The following is a 27488-nucleotide window of genomic DNA, read 5'->3' as shown; positions in this document are numbered from 1 at the left end:
GATAAGAATAAAATATTTTTTGAGCTGAACCTCGGGGAGCCACTCAAAAGCTACTTTAAAAAAGAAGCTTTTCAAAAAGAAGCTCTAGAAGATACTATTTTAAAAAAGATGCTTTTCAAAAAGAAGCTTTAGAAGATACTACTTTAAAAAAGAAGCTTTTCAAAAAGAAGCTTTAGAAGATGCTACTTTAAAATAAGAAGCTTTATTTCCGAATAGCTTTATTCACGTAAGGTTTCGAATCTCATGAAGATTCCTAAAAGGATTATATATAAGAAGGCAGAAGGCTGAAGAAGGCAGAGTTAGAAGTTTGTGATACACGCACGCACGCACGCGCACACACACAACTGTTAGTGGAGTGAGTAGCTTCCATCCATAGCAGTCTTAGCATCTAACATTTTTCTCCTCACACACAACTGTTAGTGGAGTGAGTAGCTTCCATCCATAGCAGTCTTAGCATCTAACATTTTTCTCCTCTGTTAGTGGAGTGAGTAGCTTCCATCCATAGCAGTCTTAGCATCTAACATTTTTCTCCTCTCCACTTGGGGGAGATTCTTAACTATAACCTCTGCTTGATGCATGATTTTATAATATTAGCCTCATTAAATGGAAAGTGTATGCCCTTTGCTTGGACCTTGGACTTGTGTGCACATAAGTCAAAGTGATTCGATAAATAAAATATCACTTTCCCTTTCTTCTAGACTTATTCCCCGGTGCAGGAGAATTTGGATGATTCCAAGTGATATTTTAGGGTTATTACAAGCCCCTCTCTTGGCTGCAGTTTCAAGAAATAACTCATTAAGTGAGGCTTGACATCAGGTCAAAACCTTGTAAAAAAATTGTAAAAACTTTTATAGAGCCTTGCTCCATAGTTGACCCTATTTTGCTAGGACATACATAAGAAGATGTTGACAAAGATAGTGCCTTATAAACAAGATCAGAGTACATATTGAAAATATATATTAGTTTTTTTAATTTAATTTGAAAAGAAAAGCTAAGAGAATGAAAATTTAAGACTTAACTTGCAAATTACCGTACTTCAATTCTACACATTGGATATCAGTAAACAACTCATGTGCTTAAAGGTGTTATTGTGATGGAGATGATGGCCTTTAAGGAAACTTGATGCAAGGATAAGATCCATATAGCTTTAATGTTTTAGGGAGTTAAGTACCTGTCCACCAGACAGAAGTACAACGGCTAACTTGCCTTCAGAGATAGCCTTAAGCCCTCTCTTCCACCACCTCTCTCTATCTGCAGGAGTTCTCTCTTCCACAATTGAGACACTTGCCTCTGGAACTGGTTCAATTGCAGGCAACTGAAGACCTAATTTTATCCAGATGTTCAAAGAGACGAGGAAAGTACATGTAATTCACTAAAATGAAATGAATATAAATTTTAATGTTATCCTAACCCATTAAACATTACCTTGAGATCCAAGCGAGCAACGAATTATCCGGTCTATTCTTGGAAGATCAATGCTCTGAAATATGACAGGTACAACTGGTCATACATTTTCAAGATGAAGTGTTTCAAATGTGCGCGTAATAATGTCACATGATTAGATCAAAGGAACAAAATCTCCCATGAAAATTTAATATGGGAAAGAGACTCAAACTTTCTTTAGACAACTCTTAACTAAATGTTGTCTCTGTGCTTTTAAAACCTTCAGATTTATCTGGAATATCACACGAAAATTGGAAGGGAGAACTTTAGTAACATAAGTATGATACAAATTTTAAGTATGATTCAAAAGGAAAAATTAGTGCTTTTTGAGCTGATGTGCTTCTTCTCATTGTTCTTTTGTACAGTCAAGAATCCCACTTTCTCTTCTTATGTTCTTTTAGTTTCATCCAAATCTGATATTTTAAGGTCCAATTGAATCGAATAAATGAATACAAAAACAATTTGGCTACAGAATCAACTGAATCTCACCAAAATTTCGAAAATTATTGAATAAACTATTTTCTTAAACTTGATCAGAAAATTCAAATCCTAAAAAAATGTAAAACATCGCCATCTTTGCAACGGAATCTATCTCATCCCCAAAAATCAAATAATTTACCAAAAAGAATCCATACTAAACGAAAATCAATAGTATGCAAGATCTTCATCCATCTCAACCTCGAATAAACGAAGAGCCACTCAAATCTGTGTAAATTATCACAAACCCCAACACTCTCAAACTAAATACAAACAGATCCAGCTAAATCAAGCGAATTCAAGTTGTGAAAATACCTGAATGTCCTTGACGAGGAGATCGCGCTCCTCAGGCGAGAGCTCATCCCAGAAGGCAATGGCGTCTTCTTGACCGTAGTCCTTCAGGCGCGTCACTTACAGGCCGCTTCACCAGCTCCGGAGTGGCGCCGCCGCCGGAGATCCCTCTTCTTCTTTCGATCTCGCGATTCCCACGACGATCTCTTTTCTGAGCTTCGAATTGTAGGTGAGGGAATCTTCCGAGGAATTTATACTGTGCCTGGGGTTTTCTCATAATGGGTCTTGGTAGAATTTGAATTTGCATTCTGGCCTGTTGATTTTTCTCACAAGTCTTACGAAAAGGTCAAATTAACATTTCTAGTCTGAGCTCCGAAAAATTTAGAAAATACCCTGCGATTTTGGTGTGATTTGCACATTATGTAATGGTGGTGGGCATGTGCCGGATCGAGACTAAACTGTCTGGCCTGACACATGAACTGGCACGGCCCGGCTCAAGCCAAGCCCATGCTGGGCCTTGCCTAGAGGACTTGCCCCTCTGACCGCGAGTCTGTGGCTAAACCTAGCCCGACTCATGGCTTGCACTGGGCCGCGTTGGATCTAACCCCGTGAATCGGTGGTTCGGGTGACGGGTCGATGTGTTTTTTTTTTCCTTTTTAATTTTTTCCTTTTCAATTTATAGTCATACTTGTATATTTACAAAATTATATGGAATTTATTTTTAAACTATAAAGACATTGAGAAATAAAGAGAAGTTGTCAGCTCTTTGATGTTAGAGTGCATCTCTGATAATAAAGATAATACATGCCTTATCCATCATAAGCTGGGGACATTTGAGGTATTTGCAGGCTTGAGCTTCCTTAACCTTTTTTGCTCAAAGACCGTAAGTTGGGAAAGAAGCTTTGGCGATAGATAAGACCCTCCCTCATGGTAGAATCATCTGGAAGGGATTTCCAAATGACAAAGAGGTCCCTTGCATATCATGAGACTAGCTCATTTTGACTCAACCGATGGGTGCGCGGGTGTGGGCTATGTCCTGCTAGCAGAATACCAATATTTTTGAGCTGGACAAATGTTAAAAAAAAAGACCTGGGCTGATTCAATAATGAGCCGAGCTTTTTTAGGCCAAATTTGTTTCTTTGTTTCCAATTCTAAGCTTAGGCCTAGCCCGGCCTATGGCTCGGCTCTAAACCGATGCAGGTCAAGCTCATCCCGCTTTGGGCCAGGCCGAGTCCTAACTGTTTTCGGGGAAAGTTGCTGTTTTCATTGCTTTTGAATCTGTTACAACTTAAAGCGTTACAACAAGAATTGATAAAAAAAAGTCGGTCTTTTTATAAGACCTCCTCGTGCAACAAAACAAAGATTACAACTTTATCGAAAATAAACACGAGATCCCGTTTTGGTGCGGTCTCGCTTGCGTGGGTCTTTGGCCTGTGACGGGGACGTTGATATCCGTGGACCACCGGGCAATCAGATCTGCTCCGAGAAAATCGGGCAGAGCTTCGTCGATCCGCGTGAGATCTAGAAGCTATAAAGCGTCTATCTCGGCTAAGCGAGATATTAGCTCTTCTTAGTATTAACGCCAAGGGCTAATACTAAGGCCAAGAGGGAACGGGTGATGAAGGCGCTGATGTAGACCTCTCCTCTCCTTGTTGAAGCGCACGACCACTCTCCACTGCAGCAGGGCTTCGCCAAGGCTCTCCAAAAATCCTCCTCCAATTTTCCCTGTAGATTCTTCGTCCGGACTCGGATTTGAGTGATTCCAAGTGCGTTGGATGCTTGACGAAGAGTTCGATCCGCTCTGGTGGTTGGATTGTCTGTAGAGTGATCGAGGCACGAAGGGCGTTGTCCTTTTTGTGAACACTGCCGGGTTCCCGATTGGTCCGGGTCTTGGTTGTTCCGACATCCTATAAGCTCACGTACCTCGTCGATTCATTTCAGTCGTTCGTCGACGTCAATTGGACTCCTGTGGATCGGATAGTGACGTTCATCGTCGCTCTTTAACACTGAACCGTTCGTGGAGACCTATAGGCAATTTTCGATGCCTACAGATACCCCCTCCAAAGTGTTCCGGACTCGTCTTGTTTATAGAAGAGGCTGGAATACTTTGGATGTGATTGGTCTAGCCTTCAGTCGGCGTAAGGACCTGTAGTTAGCTTTAACTTTTGGCTCCTTCGATTTTCGGTCTATTCGATGCTTTGACGAATAGCCGAAGTTCTTCCGGCGCTGCGTTTATCGCTTGGCCGTCGTCGGAGTCTCGAGTCTGCAACTGATGAATTGAGTTTGGCTCGTGTCATTGAGTTGACTTTGAACTCCCTCCGCCACATTGTGCTGGCTTAGGGTTTCGGACCACCGCGTGTTGACTTTTTGTCGCAACGCGTTGACCGGCGTTGACCTAGGGTTACGCGTTGACCGGTGTTGACCCTAGGGTTTCGAATCGTCAAACGTTGACTTTTGTTACAACGTGTTGACTGGCGTTGACCTAGGGTTACGCGTTGACCGACGTTGACCCTTAGGGTTTCGAATCGTCAAACGTTGACTTTTGTCGCAACGCGTTGACTGGCGTTGACCTAGGGCTACGCGTTGACCGGCGTGGACCTAGGGTTACGCGTTGACCGGCGTTGACCCTTAGGGTTTCGAATCGTCCAACGTTGACTTTTGGTTGCAACGCGTTGACTGGCGTTGACCTAGGGTTACGCGTTGACCGGCGTTGACCCTTAGGGTTTCGAATCGTCAAACGTTGACTTTTGTCGCAACGCGTTGACTGGCGTTGACCTAGGGCTACGCGTTGACCGGCGTTGACCCTTAGGGTTTCGAATCGTCAAACATTGATTGGTGTTGATTTTCATCAAAACATCCAATAGCCGACGAAAGCGGGCGTATTTGGGTCTGAAATGGGCGTACAGGGACAAAACGGGACCCGAAACACCCGGGGGTGTCTCGCCCTTGGCCGAGACACCCTAGGGTGTCTCGGTTTTGGGGCCGAGACACCCCCTCTCCCCTCTCTTTCTTTTTTTTTGTCTTTTTCCTCCTTTTGTTTCCCCCTCTTTTGTTTTCCTTCTTGTTTGAATTTGTTTCCCCTTTTGTTTTTCCCCCTCTTTTCAAAAGAGGATTCAAAAGAGAATCCCTCTCAAACTTCTTCTTCTTCCTTTCATCTTTCCACCATTGTTCCTCTCCTTCAAGGAGTTAAAACCCATTAAATATTTTCGGATTTTTGTGTTCATCCTTTGGCCGAAATTTCCTCCTTTCAAGCTAAGGTTTCTTCCTCCACCTTCAAGCTCAAGTCTTGGTCCTTGGAGTTGGGGTTTTCAAGCCTCTTGATTTGGGTAAGCTCCCCTTCACAATCCTCTCATTTTTTTGATAAAGATTGCATCTTTACTCTTGTAGTAGGCAAAGGGGTTGTGTATGCCCAATGCTTTGGGGGGTTTTATGCAAAAGAGGCGATATGGTCAAAATTTTGTGGGGGGGTTTTATGCAAAATTGCACTATGGCCGAAATTTTGGGGGCCTTTATGCAAAGTTACAATATGGCCGAAAATTTGTGGGGGGCTTTTATGCAAAATTGGTTAAATTCTATAAAAGGGCTCATTTGTAAAATTAACCAAACTTGTGAGGTACCGGGGGTGCTATATGATCAGATATGATGACCATGACCCAACCCGGGCGTGTCTTTGACCTGAATTTTGGCCTTGAACACGAAGGGTATTCTGGGTATTTCACCAAAATTCACCGCGAAAGGTGACAATCATTGTTTCGCACGCACGAAATTTGTAGGTTTAACTAGACTTCAATTATGAAACCCTATTTATGTATAGGATTTTAATTAAAGTTCTTAATTTCCCTTTTAAATTTCGTGTACTCATATTTTAGATTGTACCTGACTTGCTGCTTTTCGTTGCAAATTTGCAATGTCTCTGCGTCGATCTCGACCCCGTAGGAGTCGTTCTCATTCACAGCATAGTGAGGAAGAGGTTCCCGCGGCGTCTTCCCCCGCGGCCTCGTTCTTCGGGGGTGAGAATTTATACAGGTTTTTCTTCTTGCATCCCTGATTGACCTCTTTGCGGGTCATGAAGGAAGAACCGACACCCTCCTTCGCGGGGGTTAAGGTTTCAGACTTGTTTTGCTTAGCCAATTCAAGTCTTCTGGTATATTGGGGCGATTTTGTGTCGTCCTACACCTTATAGTTCGGTGTATGTTACCACGTTATTCGCGTGATGATGCATACCGTTCTTCCAGTGTAGGACACTCAAAATCGTCACTCCAATTATTCCGTGGATGAGCTTATCATTCTTCTTGTGAATTTTTCTGACTCCACCCTTGTGCTTTATTGCAGTGGAATTTCCCGCGGGTAGCCTTCCTCCTCACGCCAACACTGGTTGTAGTCGGGAGGTCTTCTCTTCAGCTTCCCTTAGGCAGGCTGTTAGCCCACTTCCTCGTTTCGATAGAGGTCGCTCAGACGAATCTTGCCGCTTGATACGGGAAGGAGAGCGCCATTGCTTGCGCCAGCTTATTACCGATGCCTCTTTTACCGCAGATTCTACATCCACTCAGGCTTTAAAGAAGCCGAGTTTCCTGTTTGGAGACCGTGTCGAGGATCCTGCTATGCTGACCCTTGGCGAGGAGCATTGGCTAGCTCTCGACGGTGGAGCTTGTTTGTACATCCCCTCGATTCCACGCCAATATTCTTTCAGTCACTTGAAGGGGCAGGCCGTGGAAAGACAGATGTCTTGGCACCTTACTGAAAATGCTGAGCGAGTTCAGTGTGGATATGCCACTCACCATAAGACCCCTGGCTCTAACGGGTATCAAGACGTTCGTGGTCTTCGGCCCGGGATTATGGGCCTTAACACTGCACCCCCAGGCGAGGTGTCAGCAGCTGCCTCTACTGTGAGTAACCGTCTGGCTCTTCTCGGGAGACGGTTACCTCCACCAGAGTACAGATGTTACGGTTAGGCTTCCTCGCTAGCCAAAGGGTGGTGGGCGTGCATGACTGGTTTCGTCTTAACGCGCTGGGAGAGGGATCTGAAGAGCAGTGGGTTGTATGCGCCCATACGAGCTACTATGTACGGCATCCCAGTCAGCTGTCGCCATTTCTTGGCTTTGCTGGAGACCTACATGCCTGACAGCAACACCTTTCTGACCAGTGGTGGTGAGCTAGGGTTAGCTTTGCATGAGATGCATTATGTTTCGGGTCTTCCGATGGGGGACTGTCCGTATCAGGAGTACTTCCCTACGAACCAGCAGCTGGAGTGTATGAAGAAAGATACTCCCGACATGTATGACACTCTCTGGGATCTTACCTGTCATTATCACACCTCCTTGGTTCAGACTTCTCCTCAAGCGAAGAGGAAGAGGCAGATCAGCTTGAAGCAGTTTGCCTGCTATTTGTTCCAGAACTTGGAGGGTAACTCCGGCGAGTCCGTTCATGAGTTAGACATATTGACCCCTTCTGCGATTAATGAGTTGCTGGAGAAGGCTGAGGCTCAATCTTACACTATCGCCAGTGCTGAGGGAGCTTTTCCCGCGGGGACCAAGTTTCGCTCTTTTCTCTGCCGTGCACAGAAGTCCATTGGGCCTCGGACCTTATTAGCAGGCTACCTTGCCCTTTGGTTGAAGAAATACGTCGTCCTGCATCAGCCTTCAGACGCTCTACCCATCGAGGTGCTCTTCCCTGCCGTTCAGCTAGCTTACGGGAGAGAGCTTTCCTTGCTCCCAGCAATGGTTGCTAGCATCCATTGCGGGCTCAGGGGTCTGGTCAGCAGTTTCACACATATGGGTTCTGAACCATCAGCTGAGCTGGTTTGCCCAAAGGTTGAGCTCCCTTACGCATATTTGATGGCATGGCTCGTTCTTCACCGTCCCGACTTGATGTCGACCCCCAGCGTTGTTGACATCCCTGTCCCCTTCATGCAATTGTTGGAGCAGAGCAGATGGTTTGGGAGCAAATTTAGTGATGTTCAGCGAGAGCTCCGGGTCCGCAAGAGTTGGGAGTTCTTTAAGTGTTTCCCTCACTTTTCAGGTCGCGATGGCGACGTGCTGATTGATGAGGAGAAACCTAGAAGTGGCCGGACCGTTCTTGATGCTGGTTGCTTCCGGTGGCTAGTGAACATCCGCGTTGGGTATCTTGTCCTTCGGGTGAAGAATCGATGCCACATAGAGCCTTATCTCCCTTGCCGCTTTGCTCGCCAGTTCGGCTATGACCAACTGTATGTCGGAAATCCAAGCCGTAGCCTGCAGATTGAGGGAGGACTGGTTGATGGCGTACAAGCGTGGCTGTAGACGATGGTGGGCTGCACTGGAGCCCATTTTGCTCTCCCTTCATATAGGCGTAAGCCGCTGACCACTTTCCTCAGCTGCAAGTGGTTCCTTTCTGCCTATGAATCCATCAGTGTTAGGAGCCTCTCAGAGTTACAATCCGAGTACTCAGTCCGGGCTAAATGGCTATTGTCACTTTAGGTAGGACAGCCGACGATCATGAGCCGCCGGCTCCTACACACGTTGAAACGTGTGACAGGCCTGTGCATGACCGACCTGTTGGTCCTCGGAGAGTTGGTGCCCCGAAGAGGAAGAAGACCGCACATAAACCCCACGACGGTCAGCGCCCTTGCGGAGTGGATTTAGGAAGCACCGCCGATGGAGGGGAAGGTAAAATTTTATTGCCATTGCTTTAAGGTGATTTACCTTTTGGGATTTGTAACCATGTTTTATGCTCCAGGGTTCTTAGAAGAGGGCGAACTCCCACCGGGTTCGGAATCTCCTGGTGCTGATAACATGGATTGCTTTATGCGGCAAATGTGCGACGCCCTTCATGACGGGTCTCTGGGCATCGATCTAAACATCGATCTTGAGCAGATGAATAATGTCGAGCCCACAGTCCCATATTCAGGTATATCTGCATCCCACATTACTTTCCTCAAGCATGGGGAAGGAAGATCTTCCGTTTTTGCTGCAAGTATTTTTTTTCGATTTCCTCATCTTTCAACATTCAGGTTACCCTGCAGAGGTTGCGATGGACAGGCCAAGCTTCTCGAAGCCCGATGCCGGCTTATTAGCTGACATGCTGGCTGAGCAGACTTCCAGGGGAACCGAGAGACCATTCTTTGGGAATGATTCATCCACCGGTATATATCTGATTCCTTTCCTCTTGCCTGATCTTTTATCTGGCTAACGAACGATTAACTATTGTAGCGCCAACCATTGGGATTAGCCCGATATCGATCCCTGGCATACCCAGCTTGCCTCGGAGTGACGGGCTCGCGGGTACGCATACGATTTAGGGATATCATACTTCTCCATGTTCATCTGGCTTTTGACTAATATATGAGTGCGATCATAGGACCAGCCACTGGGACTGATTCTCATATGACTCCTGGCATTCCTCAGATGCCTACGGTTGATGGGTCTACAGGTATGTAGATGACTTTATTATCCCAATCCTCCTTATTTGTCTAAATTTTCATTTTGACTAATAAGAGGGTGTCATCATAGGACCAGCCGCTTGGGCCGATACTCTTATGACTCTTGGCATTCCGACTGCATCTGAGGACGGGGGCATTGCAGGTATGCATGAGATCTTCTTGTCCCGGTTCTCCTTATTTGTCCAAATTTTTATTTGGCTAATATAGGAGTGTAACTATAGGACCGGCCGTTGGGCCTGATACCACTACAGTTCCCGGGGCTGAAAGCCTGCATAGTAGTGGTGCCTCCCCGCCCTTACCGAGTGGTGCAAGTAATCCGCCTGTAGGGGCTGATATACCCTCCTCTGCTACTGTTTCAGAGCCTGTCGGACCTCAACCCGAGGGGACGTCTGTTGGCGTCGGTATGCTCAGAACTTGCCTTTGGACTTTCCTTATCGTATTCGATAATCCACTGAGCTTCTATGTTGCTGCTTGTAGGATCTCGATCTTCCCTATATGAGCGTGTCCGTAGCCTTTTGGTCGATACCGATCCTGACAGAGAGGCTTTCCGCACGGACCTCAGCTTCTTCACCACCTTTTATAATGGCCTGATCGAGAAACTTCTTCACAGAGGAGGCGGCTTTGATCAGTTCCGTCGTTCCTTTTCTCGCCACATGATGATGATGAGGGAAGAAGGATACCCGGAATTGGCCGATTCCTTCACAGCTGATTTCGCTGCCCTGGAGTCAGAGATACGAGAGTTGAAGGAGTTGGAGGTTACCGGGGCTTCTTCTTTCGTGTCCTCTCAGTTGGAGCATAGGATGGCACAGTGGCGTTGGCTACCGTAGCGAGGAAAGATACGGATAGAGCTGAGCTACTCCGCTCCTTGGACTCGAGTCGCGAGGAGGTGACTAGGTTGAAGGAGGCTTTGAAGCACGCCGAGGAATCTGCTGCCCTCATTGCAGATGACCTGGCTGGACTAGAGCGTTCTCGGGAACAGGCACTCGAGAGGCTAGGATCTACCCAGGAGAGACTGATGAAGCTGAAGAGCGAAACCGCGGAGATTTTGAGCCATTCTGAGGAATCTGCCCGAGCTGATCTGCAGGCGGGACTTGAGCGGAGTTATGCAGATAGACTCTTTAGCTTAAAGTCTCATATTCTTAGCCGTCAGTTGCCTTCGGGCTAACGAGCTCTTTGTTGTATGCTTTTGACTTGAAATAGAAACTCTGCATTTGCTTCTTTTGTGATTTTTCTGCATTTATTCTGAATGACACGTTTATGGGATTTTTGGCAAACCCCCAGCCCTCAACGGGTTTGATATGTCTTTACCGATCACCGTTTGAAATCGGACTAGCATGTGAATTATTAAACCCGTCTCACATGTAACGTTGTGCTAAGAGAGTAAACTCTCTGAGGCTTTGTGCTATGATTTTGAATACATAGGCTTCGTCTTTCTCACGGGAATAGACTACCCGGCAATGCGTGTTAGGCGTTGGCTTATCCTTACTTAGGCTTCAGGATAAAATTCCCCGTGCATCGAGTGCCCGGATTGGAAGTCGTGTCTTTTCTAAAAGCAAAGACAGACTGAGGAACGGGAGAGGAAGAATTTTATATTCTATCTCCCGGTGCTGAAGAGGAAGAATTTTATATTCTATCTTCAACTGGAAAGGAAACATGAGAGGGGATCTCCACCCCCAGAATCCTGCAGGATGAAACTAAGAGTGGGATCTCCACTCCGAGAATCGGGAAAGGTTTGAACGACACTACGTTTTATAGGATTGGTCATTTGAACCCAAAGAACCCCTCATTCATTGAGGAGAAGACCCAATTTCAACCCTAACTTTTATAGGTTTGGTGGAAAAGGGGACAAAGGTGGATTTTCGTTTATCGAAAAGGAGTGACTCGACTTTAGTCTTGACTATGTGCAGGCTTGACTAAGCGAAATCGGAAACAATCCTAACTTTTATAGGTTTGACTGTTCCAAGTGGACCTCTCGTTCATGGAAGGAATCGAGAGAGGAATTTAGCTTTGGCCCTAACTTTTATAGGTTTGACCAAGCAGGAGTTTTGAGATGACCCTAACTGTCGGGAAGTTTGATCACTCGATTTGAAAGTGGACCTCTCGTTCATGGAAGGAATCGAGAGGGGAATTTGGCTTTGGCCCTAACTTTTATAGGTTTGACCAGAAAGCAAAGAAAGTGGAATACGGGTAGCAAAGAAAGTGCCAACTCGTATTATCACTCAAAGGGAGACTTTAACGCTAGGTGATTATGACCTAACATGTTGAGTCTGAGAAATGCCAATGACTGGCAGATGGAAATGTTGGTGGATCCACTGTCGTTTAATTTGATCAGCGGATGGTGATTATATCTCATCTCACAAAAATAACTCATGAGAGTTAGAGAATTTTGATGAAAATAAGGAGAGACATTCTGACTTTCAGAGTTCGAATGCAGATCTCTTATTTGTCAATTCCACAATGACCGGGTTATCCCTAAGAATACCCATGTGGTATTCTTCCGGGAACTTCCCGATGCATTGGTTATCCAAAAAGATACTAAGGATAGTATCTTTTCAGGAATTTGCCGTTTATCGGCATCATAAGCCGGTCACCGTCCTTGGTGACAAGGCGATATGCGCCACTCGAGTAGACGGTCTCCACTACGAATGGTCCTTCCCATTTGGGTTCAAATTTACCCTTCTTCTTGGAGTTAAGGATCATAGGCCGTCTTACAGCTAGAACCAGATCTCCTTCCTTGAAGCTTCTCCGTCGAACCTTTTTGTCGAAGGCTCGAGAAATCCTAGCTTGGTAAAACTCAATTTGCTGTTGAGCTTCCTTCACATCCGTATACGAGCGAATACGGGGTTACTCCCGTTGGTGTGCGCACTGTGGTCCGATAGGCCCATAGAGCCGCGCCAAGCTTGTCATCCCAGTCTCGTTTATTAGTTTTCACGATTTTTGACAAGAGTTTGATGATAGTCTTGTTGAAGGCTTCAGCTAATCCATTTGCTGTGGGATTATAAGCCGTTGACGAGATATCCTGAATTTTAAACTTTTCGCAGAACCTTATGAAGGCGTTGCTGACAAACTGAGGACCGTTGTCATGTATGATTCGTCTTGGAACACCATACCTATAGATGATGTGGTGCTTGATGAATGCAATGACCTTACTCGTTTTAACTTCTCTGAGTGGAACTGCTTCAGCCCATTTGGAGAAGTAATCAGTAATTGCCAGGATGAACCGGTCGCCTTTGACTGATGGGGGATTTATAGGGCCAACAATGTCCATTCCCCAAGTCTCGAACGGCCATGGCGTAACCGAAGGATGCAGATGCTCCGGAGGTTGGTGCATATAATTCCCGTGCATTTGACATGCATTACACTTTCGGGCATACGCAATTGCATTACTCATCATGGAAGGCCAAAAATACCCCATTCTTCTGATGCGATCGTAAAGCATGGGACCAGGTTGATGTGCGCCACACTCTCCTTCGTGCGCCTCCCTAAGGACCTCTTCAGCTTCTTTGGTTGATAGGCAACGCAGTAGCAACCCATCGTACCCCCTGCGGTATAGCGTTCGATTCTCCGTATTGTAGTAGAATCTGGGTGCTCTTCGCCGGATTGACTCTCTTTCCTTCACATCTTCTGGCAAGATTCCATGCAAGACGTAGTCGATGATGGGGAAATGCCAATCTCGTGGTTCGAACTCGATTTGAGTAGCGTGCACCTCTTGAACCTCTTCTTCCTTGGCATCTTCATTGTAAAACGGTATTAGAAGTTGGTGAGTTCTTACCGTAACAAACTGCTCTGTTTCGGGAGGCTGCGCCAGTGACACGGCCAGTGCTGCTAACGCGTCTGCATAAGTATTCTGTAGTCATGGAATATGTTCGATAAAGAATCCTTCAAATGATTCCGCTATCTCCACTGCCATCTTATGGTATGGAATTAAATCCTGACTTCGGACTTCATATTCTCCTTGGACTTTCTTGACTATTAGCTGAGAATCGCCGAAAGCCTCGAGATACTCAACCCCCAGCTCTTTAGCGAAGTTGAGTCCTATAATCAATGCGTTATACTCTGCTACATTATTCGAGCATGGCTCGGTTAGCGAGTAGGCGCGAGGCATCACATGTTTTCCTGGGGAAACTAAGACAACTCCCACCCCGGAAGAAATCTTAGAACTTCCAGGAGCACCTGTGACAATAGCTGCTCGGGAAGTGCCATCGAAGTACAAACGCCATACTTGTTGATGCGAAGTTGAGTTGACCTCGTGGGCTTCGTCGGGTAGATCGTCATATATCTCGGCGGTGTCCGTAGTTGGATTAGCTGCCAGGAGATCACAGATGGCCTGCCCTTTTACTGACTTCTGTTGTTTGAAATGTAAGTCGTATTGGGACAAGAGTAAGGCCCATTTTGCCAATCGCCAGCTCATGGAAGCGGGTTGAGTCATGAATACTCGAACCGGATTAACTTTAGAGATGACATAAATGGTCTGCCCGACCAGATAATGCCGCATCTTCTGAATAGCGAACACCAAGGCGAGGCATTCTCTCTCAATCATAGAATATCGAGATTCGGCGCCTACCATGGTTCGGCTCAAATAATATACTGCCTGCTCATGACCGTTATCGTCATCTTGTGCAAGTAATGCACTTAATGAGTGGCTCGTCGCCTTGACATAAATCAAGAACGGTTTGCCCGATTTCGGTGCAACGAGTACAGGAGGTTTCGAGAGATATTCTTTAATACTCTCGAATGCCTTTTGACAAGCGTCATCCCATACAAAAGACACGCCCTTCTTTGCGAGCTTGGAGAATGGTTGGCATTTTCCTGAGAGGTTCGAGATGAACCGACGAATATAAGCTAATCGCCCTTGCAATCCTCTGAGCTCCTTGAGGTTTCTCGGAGGCTGCAATTCATTAATCGCCTTTACCTTATCAGGATCGATGTGAATACCTTTGGTGGTGACGACGAATCCCAGGAATTTGCCGCTAGACATTCCGAGGAAAGACTTGGTAGGATTCATCTTCAATTGACGGGCTCGCATCAAGTCGAACATGGTCTTCAAGTCCTTGATGTGATCTTTTTTATCACGACTTTTCACGACCAAATCATCTACGTAGCATTCGACGGTCTTTCGGAGATGCTCCTGAAAGATCTTTGACATAGCTCGTTGATATGTAGTACCTGCATTCTTCAAGCCGAAGGGCATAACCGTGTAGCAGAAGATGCCGAGAGGCGTTCTAAATGCAATATGCTTTTCATCATCTGGATGCATCTTTATTTGGTTATAACCAGAGAAACCATCCATGAAAGACATCCTCTCGAACCCGCACGTATTGTCGATGATGACATCCGTGATGGGAAGGGGAAAATCATCTTTTGGGCAAGCAGTGTTGAGGTCTCTGAAGTCAATACAGACCCTGATCTTCCCGTTCTTTTTAAGGACTGGGACAATATTGGCAAGCCACTCTGGATGTTGCTCTTCTCTAATGAAGCCCGAATCCACTAGCTTTTTAACCTCAGCTTCGATCGCCTCCATCATTTGCGGACGAAACCGTCTTTGTTGTTGTTTGACAGGTTTGACATCCGACTTAATATTGAGGCGATGCACTGCTACGTTTGGATCGAGCCCTGGCATGTCTTCATAATTCCAGGCGAACACATCGATGTACTCCCTGATAAGAGAGATCAATTCTTCTTTTTCCTCGGGTAGGAGACTGTCGCTAATGAATATCGGCTTCGGATTTTCCTCCGTTCCCATATTCACCTCGACTACTTGATCTTCGGTAGGAGGTTCTCTTTGTTCGAACCTATCACAGTACTGCATGTTTAGGTGATGAACCCACGGATCTTCCCATGTCGGCATCTGGTCGTCTTCCTCTATTGTGGTAGGATCAACCGTGACCATGTTCGACATCAGTTTTTTAAACATTTCACCAAGGCTAGCATCGGAGTCCCAAGCCGCAGAGTCGGGAGAGTATCATTTTCTAGCCTTGTTAGCAATCTGATCGATGATTTGCCAGCAACATTCGTCGTCAGATGAGGAGACATAGCCAAGACCTCTTTTATGACGATAATAATCATCGGGTTTTCCCTTCGGTACATAGGCCATTCGAGGTGGAACTCGCGGACCTCGACCAAAGCAAAGACCCTCTCCGAGTGTAAAGTCATATCCATGCTTCTCCATTAGATCGCGCGCTTTTGCGTCATATCTAAATAGATGAGGGGCAGGTTTATCTTCATCGTCTTCTTCTTCTAAGAAGTGATCGGGTATCGGAGCTTCTTTTCCTTTGCCGTAGACGACTTCTTTTCCACCCCCTATTCCCGCGGGGATGACAAGTGTTGCTCCGCATGGATCTTGTACCTGCTTTTTCGTCATACAAAATGATTGAAGAGGCATATACAAATCAGGGTTATCATAGAGCTCTTTAGTGACCTCATCAAGACACATCGAATACTCTAAATCATTGTTTATTGATAGTTCTTCGGCAAGTTGCCAGTTACAACTATTCTCCGATGATTTATCATCGTCAAGATTGATTACAATGGGTACAATGTCGTTAAGTACAAAACCACCATCGTAATCAAGCCCAGTTTCGGTGTCAGCGTCATCTCCGCTGTCCGTTCCTTGGGCCGGTGATTCAGTATCGGATTCAGCACCGTATAGAAGGGAATCAGTGAAATAATTCTCCAATCCCTTAAATGGTTGCTTATCCGCGACCACCGTCTTGACTTCATTATTTGAGTCTACGTACTTGAGGCATTGATGCAGAGTTGACGGGACTATAAGGTTACCGTGGATCCAAGGTCGACCCAACAGTAAGTTATAGGATGTTTCTGCATCAATCACATAGCAAGTGACTTCTGATTTTAAATCCCCGATCTGGCATTTGATTCGAATCTTCCCCAAGGGTCTGGACCCGCTGGTGTTGAATCCGTAAATCGTAGTGCCGGTGGAGGCTAATTTGCTAGTTGGGATTCCGAGATGATGCATCAATCGGAATGGCATAATGCTAACAGCGGAACCCGGATCAACTTGGATCCGGTTGACCATGCTGGAGCCGATGTGCCCGGTGAAATACAGGGGCCGATCATGCTTTGAGTTCTTCGTCTGCATGTCTTCTTTGGTAAAAGAGATGCATGGAAAATGGTGCGCTGCGAGATTGCAATGCTGAGCAGATGGCTCTGGTCCTTCAGGCGACGACTTGATTCGAGTGAGAAAAGCTTCAGAATCGCTCAAAGCCTCCTGTAGTGCCTTCCTTGTATCTTTGGACAGACGCAATAGCTCGTACAGGGTTATCCTAGCCGGGATGTTGGCCAACTGCGCCATAATGTCGAAATGGGGTGAAGGGCTCGCATTTCCCGGTTTGTCTCTTCCAATCGGGTGATTGAATCGAGACTGCCTCGGGTTTTGGGACTCCTTGTGTAGAGGCTCCTTTCCTTTCTCGTTCTGCTGGACTTTCTCCGTAGCTACAGGCGTTGGGGGAATTGCTGCTATTCCCAGCTCTGCCAACGTCTTGGAAGGAGGGGTTTTGGTACCTAATTGCTCGGAAGCATCCGGGTACTTGTAGTGATATTCATGCCCGCTTCGAGTCGCAAAGGCCTCCTGTTCATCTTCAGAAAGCGGGAAGGCAGGGATTTCCTCGTCATCTTCTCCTGGAATAGCAGAAGCTCCATAACAAGACTTACCTTTCCTTTTCGACTTTTTCTTGGAAGAGGTTCCAGTCCATTGCTCGTCTCCGATCAAATCTGGATGGACCCAAAGAATCTCACCATTAGGGGCTGTGTGTGGCACGAGTCCCTTCTGGCGCTGCTTGTGAGGATCATCGTTCACCGTCTTCACAGCTGCATTTGTTACTGGTTCATGTTGAAACTAGTTTAAGGGAACAGAACCGAAGCTGATCGATACTGCATTTGCTCCCACTCTCTTCTCCTTCGGCTGTTTCATGGTAATGACCCCGACATCGATGAGAGCTTGGATCTTATCCTTAAGAGCATAGCATACCTTGGTAGGATGGTGCACTGCTCTATGAAATGCGCAGTATTTTGGATCATTGACTCTCTTGGCATCTTCCTGATCCTGGATTAGAGGCAATTTGATCTTGTTATTCTCAACGAGGTACTTGAAGATACCGGGAACTTCATCCTCTTTGAACGAATAGACTTTTGGGAACTTTGGCTCCGAAGCTTTTGGCCTCGGGGTCTGCTGTTGCCACCTTGGTTGTTGAGGCGCCTTTTGCTGCTGCTGTTGCGGCTGTGCTTGCACCTCGAACGTTTGATTCGCGTTCACGGCATTTGCATGTGCTTTTCCTCTTCCCTTAGGGGCGAAATTTGGTTGCGGAGCATTATTAGCTATTTGACCCCGTTCCGCCTTCTTCCTTTTGAGGAATCGTTCGGCTCGTTCTCCCCGCACCTTCAGATCCTTCCAGGTCCTTGGTGGCGCCATTCCCATAGCTTCGAGGATGTCCAAGGAGAGATTGTTGTGACAGGTCTCGAGGATGAAATCTTCGCTGACCGGATCCCTACAATTCATTGCTTTATTCCGGAATCTCTTCACAAAGTTTTCGACTGTCTCGCCATTCTTCTGTTTCTCCTCAAACAGAGTGCTGATTGAGACCTCAGTATCGTCGTCGAAGAAGTTCGTCAGAAACATGTCCTCCATGTCGTCCCAACTGCTGATGCTCCCCGGCTTGAGGCGACGATACCAATCGAAGGCCGCTCCGCGAAGAGTGCCAACGGTTGACAGGGGGAATAATTATGTTGACATTATTCCCTTCTCGTTCATTCTCATCTTGATTCTGATGATTGGGTCGAGTGGGCTCTTCTTGATGAGTTGTCAGAGCTGCGATATGCTGGTCGTGCATCTCTCTCATCTGTTGCATGGCCATCTCCATCTCGAACTTGAAGGCTTCCTTCTGCCTAGCTAGGGCATCTTCAAGCATCTTGTTCATTTGTTCGGCGCTGATCATAAGTGATTCGTAAGGCTGTCCCGCACTAGACGCCGTGTCATCGGATGCTATAGCCGAATAGGAGTCTGAACCATCATCTGACGATTCCTCTTCCCAAGGAAGTCCCTTTTGCATCCTTTGGTAATTCTTTCGCCTATTGATCCCTGACCGCAATCGAGTCATGCGCTGGGATGCTTCGGCAAGTTGATCTAAGCTAGAGTGTCGTGTCGATTTCCCTCTGCCGGTCATATTAGCAGACACCTCTAGGAATTCGTCCTCTTGGCGAGCGAACCTCTTCCCACGAAAATGCCTTGGCTTGGAAATCCTCTCGAACACCGAGACTCTCTTCGGGGTTTTAGAACAGCAGCATTCTAACAATACTGCCTTGATGATGTTGGCACACGGACAGTGAGGCTCTGTGTCTCATGCATCTTGTTTCCAAGACTTATTCGCACCCCCAGCTCTATAGTACAACTCATCAGTTTGATAACTGGAGCAACCTATAGAGTGTTGACATGATTTTCCAGATATAATATTATCATCATCAGACGAATATGACGCTTTATTAGCGTTCTCAAGAGTCGCTCGTTCCAGTCTACGCTTTTGTGAACGTAAAAACTTAACGGGCTCTTGAACTTCGACACGCAACCCGATGCGGTCGGCAATAGGGATTTTCCCTTTGATATTTTCCTGGGGGGAGTTAGAACGACCCCCAGTCAGGTTTATCATTAGGGGACCTTTCAACGGGCCCAATCGCTCCTTGATAGGTACTTTACCTCGATTCCCTGGTAAGGGACCGAGGCGACCTTTCACAGGAACCCTGGATGTTGAAGGATCCGTGCTCATACCTGACCCCACCGGAGGTGCCGGGGTAAGGGGAACGGGACTTGGCTTCGGTGAAGGTTGGGCAGCAACATCTTCCACTCTCGTCTTAGGCGTTGGGTTCGCCGGGGTAAGGGGAACAGGACTTGGCTTTGGTGAAGGTTGGGCAGCAACTTCTTCCATTCTTGTCTTAGGCGTTGGATTCGCTTTTAGCATCCAAACCTGCTTGAGTTTTGGCGGAGTCTTGACCACCTCTTGTTTCTGCATCTCCTCTGCTTTCTGCAAGAGAGCTCGGGCATGCGCAAGCAGTGCGCGGCGCTTCTTGATTCTCTCTTCAAGGGTGGAGCGATTCCTTGTAACACGCACCCACTTGTTCGTTTCTGCTTTAGAGGAGGGGCTGGTTACGTACCGTTGTTGCTCTTGGCGTTGTCTCGATTTGAGATCTTCGTTGTAGCGAACCCCGTCCATAGGTTCCAAAGCCTTGGCCATTTGACGAGCAAGTTGTTGACGCCGTCTTTGGCGGGTTCTCTTTGATACTGCTGGAGCGCCTTCATTAGCCATCTTCTTGGCGGAGGAGATGCCCAGATCTGCGATCTCGACCACGTTGGGCGACGCGGAGACGCCACGTGGTGCGAGTGCAGCGATGGCAAGGGGTCCTTGGGTCTTTGAGCTAAGGGTCCCGCGAACGACTCTGGAGGAGGAGGATTTCCTGTGCCTGCTCGGAGAGGCGGATCTGGAGGAGGAGGAAGAGAGGTACTCTTCGAACTTCTGTTGATCGAACTCGTATTCGATCTCTTCATTCACCCGGATCTTGAATGCCGGTTGCGTCACGACGGCGTCGGTAGCGATGCCGTTGGCTCCCACTGTGGTCGCCAGCTTGTTTACGGGGAAAGTTGCTGTTTTCATTGCTTTTGAATCTGTTACAACTTCAAGCGTTACAACAAGAATCGATAAAAAGTCGGTCTTTTTATAAGACCTCCTCGTGCAACAAAACAAAGATTACAACTTTATCGAAAATAAACACGAGATCCCGTTTTGGTGCGGTCTCGCTTGCGTGGGTCTTTAGCCTGTGACGGGGACGTCAATATCCGTGGACCACCGGGGCAATCAGATCTGATCCGGATAAATCGGACAGAGCTTCGTCGATCCGCGTGAGATCTAGAAGCTATAAGCGTATACCTCGGCTAAAGCGAGGTATTAGCTCTTCTTAGTATTAACGCTAAAGGCTAATACTAAGGAAAAGGGGGGGAAACGGGTGATGAAGGCTGATGTAGACCTCTCCTCCTCGGTTGAAGCGCACGACCACTCTTTGCTGCAGCAGGGCTTCGCCAAGGCTCTCCAAAAATCCTCCTCCAAAAGCAAGGCCCTAGGGGGCTATTTATAGATGTGTAGGAGTGTGTAGGGGGGGTCTCGGGGGCCTAGACACCCTTGGGGTGTCTCGGTCAGGCCGAGACACCCTTGGGTGTCTCGGCCAGGCCGAGACACCCCTGGGGTGTCTAGGCTTTTCCTAGACACCCCCGGGGTATTTCGACTTGCCGGGACTCCGTTTAGGTGTATTTCGTTATCTTCCCTGTAGATTCTTCGTCCGAACTTGGATTTGAGTGATTCCGGGTGCGTCGGATGCTTGACGAAGAGTTCGATCCGCTCTGGTGGTTGGATTGTCTGTAGAGTGGTCGAGGCACGAAGGGCGTTGTCCTTTTTGTGAACACCGCCGGGTTCCCGATTGGTCCGGGTCTTGGTTGTTCCGACATCCTATAAGCTCACGTAGCTCGTCGATTCATTTCAGTCGTTCGTCGACGTCAATTGGACTCCTGTGGATCGGATAGTGACGTTCATCGTCGCTCTTTAACACTGAACCGTTCGTGGAGACCTATAGGCAATTTTCGATGCCTACACTAACCTAGGCGAGCTAGGCTGGTTTAGCCCGCAATACAAACCGGTCCATGTCCCCTTAACAATATGACCGTAAACTTCATATGTTAGACACTCTAAACTTTGAAAATTTTCATAAATCCCATGAACTATCCAAAAGTTTTATAAAATAAAATACCATTTTCAAAATGTTATTCCTGTCTAGTATTTTTTTTCCCTCTCTTTTTCATCTTTTTTGTCCTCCTCGACAAATTCTAAAATGGAATCTGCTATGAAGTTCAAACGAAAATTTTCAGAAGTTCGGTATAGTTTTGTAAAATTCGCAAAGTTATGGGGTATTACAAATTTTTATAGTTCTTGACCTTTTTGCAAATCATCCTAATCATTGGGTTTTTTTTTATAAAATTTAACCTTTAACATGGTAAACTAATCAATGATTAAGTAATAAACAAGATCTTTGTAGGATTATAATCTTCAAGTTGTCGGAAGTCACCAAAAAGATCAATCGGTTGGGTGTGTAGTCTTGACTCTCAAACCTCTACGTACGAGAGTCCATAATGATTAAAGGAGAGTAAATGATGATCTATACTTTTGACTATGCTTGGCTGTCAAGTAATACATGGTACCACTCACTTTAAATTATTTGAACATGCATCAAGGTATAAGAATATTGCTATCGAAACATAAATTATTAATGTCGTCAAAGTCAATTGTATAAATATATTCTATCGGCCGCAATACATTAGAGTTATTTAATTTATGGCTAAGTTGCACATAACCTCCCTCCTTGTCTATACCTTCAATTGCAATAAACCCTACTTAACTCGTTTACTAGCAGTTACTCCAAAATAATATTAAAACAAACAAATTGCAAGTAGCAACCCTTTTCCTCATGAATTGAGGGGGATTAAGTGCTAATAAATAAATTTGACCAAATCTAGAGAAAAAAGAGGTTATTTAAAATTTACCCTTTATTAAAGAAAGGTAAAAGAGAAAAAAACGAAAGAGAAGGCGACAAAAATATTGTTAGGGAGGAATTGGACCAAATCTAGAGTTGATGGGCTTTAAACAGAAGCTATGAACCCATTTAACCAAAAATTTATAACTATTAGGTATTGGCCATAACTCTTGTTTTAAACTCATCAGTTTTTTTAATCAGTAGAACTACACTCGCATATTAATAACCTCAACATCTACCCCTTAATTCGTGAGTATAGTTCAATCTTCCATAATTGTCAATCTACCATGAGAATCACTAACTTTTGTATCACTTCACTCATGAGCTAACAAGACCACACATTTGGGACAGTCTAGAATTACTGGATTTTAAATAGAAGCTAATAACCAATTTAACACAAAAGCTATAGCCATTGGGTATTGGCCAAACTCCCTTTTTAAACTCATCACTCTTTCTTATTGTATCCAATGTGGGTCTGTACTCAAATATCAATAACGTCAAACAATAGTTCTTATGGATTGCATAATTTAATAGTGCATTCACATGAAAGATTCAATGTAAATGATGATAACATGATAACAGTGAAAAAAATTAGAAATAAGATGTACACTATGTTTGGGAGATGACTTAGGGAAGGGAAGGAAGGGAAGGGGAAAAGTTTTCCTTCTTTCCCTTCCCCTTCATTACACTCCAATTTGGGGTATAAGATTTTGGCTCAATATTGGCCATAACTCTTGTTTTAAACTCATCAGTTTTTTTAATCAGTAGAACTACACTCGCATATTAATAACCTCAACATCTACCCCTTAATTCGTGAGTATAGTTCAATCTTCCATAATTGTCAATCTACCATGAGAATCACTAACTTTTGTATCACTTCACTCATGAGCTAACAAGACCACACATTTGGGACAGTCTAGAATTACTGGATTTTAAATAGAAGCTAATAACCAATTTAACACAAAAGCTATAGCCATTGGGTATTGGCCAAACTCCCTTTTTAAACTCATCACTCTTTCTTATTGTATCCAATGTGGGTCTGTACTCAAATATCAATAACGTCAAACAATAGTTCTTATGGATTGCATAATTTAATAGTGCATTCACATGAAAGATTCAATGTAAATGATGATAACATGATAACAGTGAAAAAAATTAGAAATAAGATGTACACTATGTTTGGGAGATGACTTAGGGAAGGGAAGGAAGGGAAGGGGAAAAGTTTTCCTTCTTTCCCTTCCCCTTCATTACACTCCAATTTGGGGTATAAGATTTTGGCTCAAATCCCCCCCCCCCCCCCCCCCCCCCCCCCCCCCCCCCCCCACCAAAAAAAAAAAAAAAATCCTCTCCTCTACCCTCCTAAATAGAACTCACAAACAATATTAAAATTAGATTTATCTTCTCCTCCCCCTCTCTACCCTCTATCCAAACAGGTCAGTAGGATGAATTATGGTAAATATCAAAAGACCTATTAACTTTGGATGATTATTGATAATCTCTCTTAACTTTCAAAATATCATAATATCCCCTTAAGTGTTGGGGTTATCAGAAAGCCCTCTTCAAGATTTTATCAAAAGTGCCCTAATAGCGGGCGTCTAGCGGTACTAGGGGAGGCAAGAGGTCATGTTCCACTTCTCGCTGACCCCGCCCCATTCTCCTTTTTTTTTAACTAAGTTTTGGTTGGGCTTGCTTCAATTGGAGTAAAATTCAAGAAAAATTATAAAGTTCAATTGATGATCGCAATTACATGCATTCAAGTATACTCTTATCTTTTTTTTATAATTTTCAAAATGATTTCTAGGCAGTTAAGAAATTTTTGAACCAGATTTGGAATTTTTGGATTATCTTTTACTTATAAACATGCAAATAAATACAAAATCTTTATTTGTTATTGATATGTAGCCGTTACATCTAAACCTGCCCTAAATACCCAAAAAAGGGTGAGAATTATCTTCTCTAGCACGCTTGATTTATAACAAATGTCTTAGTGTGTTCAACAGGCAAAAGTTAATTTATCTTTTTGAGTTTTATTCTCTTGATTTTTTAAATCGATAGAGCTTATGATTCTTGACAATCAAGTTAAAATTCATCGATCATGGCATGTGTTCCAAAAGTGAGTTATTACGTTTGAACAAAATTTCAAGTTTTGTTAGAAATATAGTAGAGATGAAGCAAATGTGGTCTATCCTTTGTTTCCAAACTGTAAAATTCGTATGATTTTTATCACTTGCAATTACAAGTGTTGAGAGAGTATTTTCAACTATAATATTATGAAAAGTAAACTATATAACTGTATTAGATATAAATGAATGAATGACTACTTGGGCTTGGCTTTGTGATGGGTACGAGAAGGAGAAATGAGGCGGGGTGAGGTGCAAGAAATAACATAATTTTTGTGCATTTTATTTGGTTGGAGGGTGTAGGATGAGAGGTACATGATTTTCTTTTTCTTTTTTTTTGGTTGAGGGGATAAGAAGAGGAGGTAAGACGATGAGTTACTTAAAATAAAATAATATCCATATGATAAATTAAAAAAATAATTGGATGATTATGAAAGATGTATGAGGATATAAGAGTCATTATAAACCAAATTTTCACCTTCCTCATGCATCCCTCCAAACAGGGATGAATTTTCTCTCTACACTATCAATTCATTTTGCATACTCACATCACTCCACTCCACCTCACCTTACCTTCCAAAAACTTTCTTAACAAACTAATTCTTTTTGTTTTGTCCCTCACCTCATTGCACCTCACCTCCTACTAAACCAAGCCTTAATAACAAATATCAAATATGATAATGTTGATACTATTGGTAATGATGCAGTTATGCAACCATTTTAAAAATTGGTAAAATATGGGGTGGCTTTGTAATGCCATTTTTCAAGCTTTTTTTTTTTGACCTGGTGTACTAGTTCTTGTTGTACTTTTAGGGCCTGTTCGTTTGTTTTCTAAAAACCAAGAAATGGAAATGAAAATGGTGAAAATCTCAAAACTCACCATTTCCTCCATTTCCATCCCTAAAACTCACCCACAACATCCGATAAAATATTATTTCCATCCAACAACTCATCCACATCATCTAATAAAATATGATTTTCATCTAACCACTCATCCATCACATCTAATAAAATATTATTTTCATCTAATAACTCATCCATCACATCTAATAAAATATTATTTTCATCCAAACATCACTCAACTCATCTCTTCTCATCATTTCAAATCACTCAACTCATCTCTTCTCATCATTTCAAATCACTCACATCATCCAATAAAATATTATAATAATTCATCTCATCTCATTAACATTTCATTTCTTCATTTTTATTCCAAAAAGTTATGAAAACACTTTTCTTAATCTTTCTTCACATCACCCAATAATACAATGACAACTCATCTCATCTCATTTTATTTTTTATTTTTAAGAATGAACCGAACAAAAGAAAACAAGAAACTACAGGAAATAGGTTTCTTATAATTCATTTCCTTATTTTTTTTCGCCAACCGAACACTCCAAAACTAGTTTTCTTAAAAAATCACAAACATCATCCAATAATAAGGTGACAACTAACATCATTTCAATTTCATTTCTTTGATTTCCTTCTTTTTTAGCCAACCAAACACTCCAAAAACAATTCTTCATTTTAATAGTTTTCCATTTCTTTGATTTCCCTCTTTTTTTAGGCAAACGAACAGGCCCTTAGTGTGGGTCTAGATATCTTTTTTTAAAGATGAGGGGGAGGGAATATGAAAGTTATAGTGCTAACAACTTTCAAGCATATGTTTAGTTATAATTTTTAATTGGTGAGAGGAAGAAAGAGGATACTAAAACATGTAAATTTTCTCACGTTCTTAATCTTCCTAAAATAGAAGAATTGGAAGGAGATGGACTAAAATTTTAAGGGGAGTGAGGAAACTTATATTGGGAATTATAGTGTCCTTCCTTTCTCATGCATTCTCCATCGTAAACAGTATTATAGTGTACCCCTTATTCACATAACATCATTAGTATCATCACATCTCTTTTCCTTTTCATTCTTTCACTTGAGTTTACTTCAATCAATCCTTCCTCCTTATTCTTATTCGTATCAAAACCCACTACTAGAATTAGGAGAGCTATTTTCTTTTTTTAGATAGCTAGTATAGCGCAAAGTGCTTCGCATGTGGACATGTTGCTTTCTAGTTTTGGGTTTGTTTTGTAAACATAAAAATGAAAAAGTGTAAAAGATAAAATATTTAAAGTAAAAAATATTTTTTGAATGTTTACATATAATATTACATAAATTTAAAAGTGAAATTATCATAGAGTGATTTAATAAATCCATGTGAATTGGGATGGATGAACTTTGACTGATTGTTAATTGTTGACATCTTAAGTTGAGCATGGATATAGTTGTGCTTGAATATATGTACATTTTTGTGGTCATCAATAAATAAGTATTTATTAGTTTAGAAAATTAAGACTTATTAAGAAAAATTAACATTGGATTAAAGAAGTTTTAAATATTCACGTATAAAAGCATGTAAATACAAAAGAGCAAGGAGCAGAAGAGATTTAGTGAACCAATAAACTGTCCTTGAATTTGATTTCTGTCATCAACTAAAAAATGAGAATGTGAAATATGTGAAGTTCACATTATTTTAAATGATATTTTTTGGCCTAGTCTTGTATTTCCCAAAAAAGATCTCTCTTTGTAAATTTTTTAGACATTAGACTTAAAATTAATATTTCAAACATTTTTCTAGAAAAAATGGTTACAAAAAAAATTCTAAAAAAAAAAATTTCCTCTATCCTACCTACCTTTCAAAGCCAAAATTCTTCTTTATTTTACACTCTCTTATTTTATTTTGAAACTTCTCAAGGATCCAACATCTTATCTTTAGCACATTAGCATAGACGTTGGCCAATTTCAGTTAATTTTCCAAAAAAAAAAAATTGTTCCATAATTTTATATTTAAAACATTAGACTTAAATTAATATTTTAATAGTTTATGCTAAAATAAGTTTTTACTGCAACCATAATTATTTATTAAAAAATGTTGGACATAAGACTAAGAGCATATTTGGCAACTTGGTCAATGCATTATAATCCACTTTTTATGTTTGGTAACATTTTTAGAGTGGATTATTTTGGATTATGATCCACCAAGAAAGAATCTAGGATCCCTAAGTTATATTTTGGTTGTTATCACACATGTTTGACCAAGTAAATGACAAAATGACCACTGTTTTTTTAGACTATTTCTATTCCTCTTTTCTCCTTCCACTTTTAAG

At 43.4% G+C, this 27488-nt stretch overlaps 1 protein-coding gene across 1 annotated transcript; it reads right to left on the bottom strand.

The window, feature by feature from the left end:
- Positions 1037–7517, bottom strand: LOC109847391 (UDP-N-acetylglucosamine diphosphorylase 2-like). Its single transcript, XM_020416624.1, has 5 exons — positions 7511–7517; positions 2236–2330; positions 1426–1480; positions 1172–1323; positions 1037–1042 (listed from the first exon to the last, which is right to left on the bottom strand). The coding sequence occupies exons 1-5, from the start codon at positions 7515–7517 to the stop codon at positions 1037–1039; spliced, it is 315 nt and encodes a 104-aa protein (XP_020272213.1).

The sequence above is a fragment of the Asparagus officinalis genome, chromosome 7 (genome assembly GCF_001876935.1).
Source record: "Asparagus officinalis chromosome 7, Aspof.V1, whole genome shotgun sequence".
Taxonomy (NCBI): domain Eukaryota; kingdom Viridiplantae; phylum Streptophyta; class Magnoliopsida; order Asparagales; family Asparagaceae; genus Asparagus; species Asparagus officinalis.
The sequence above is the reverse complement of the archived record's forward strand: the minus strand, read 5'-3'. Positions and strand labels throughout refer to the sequence as shown.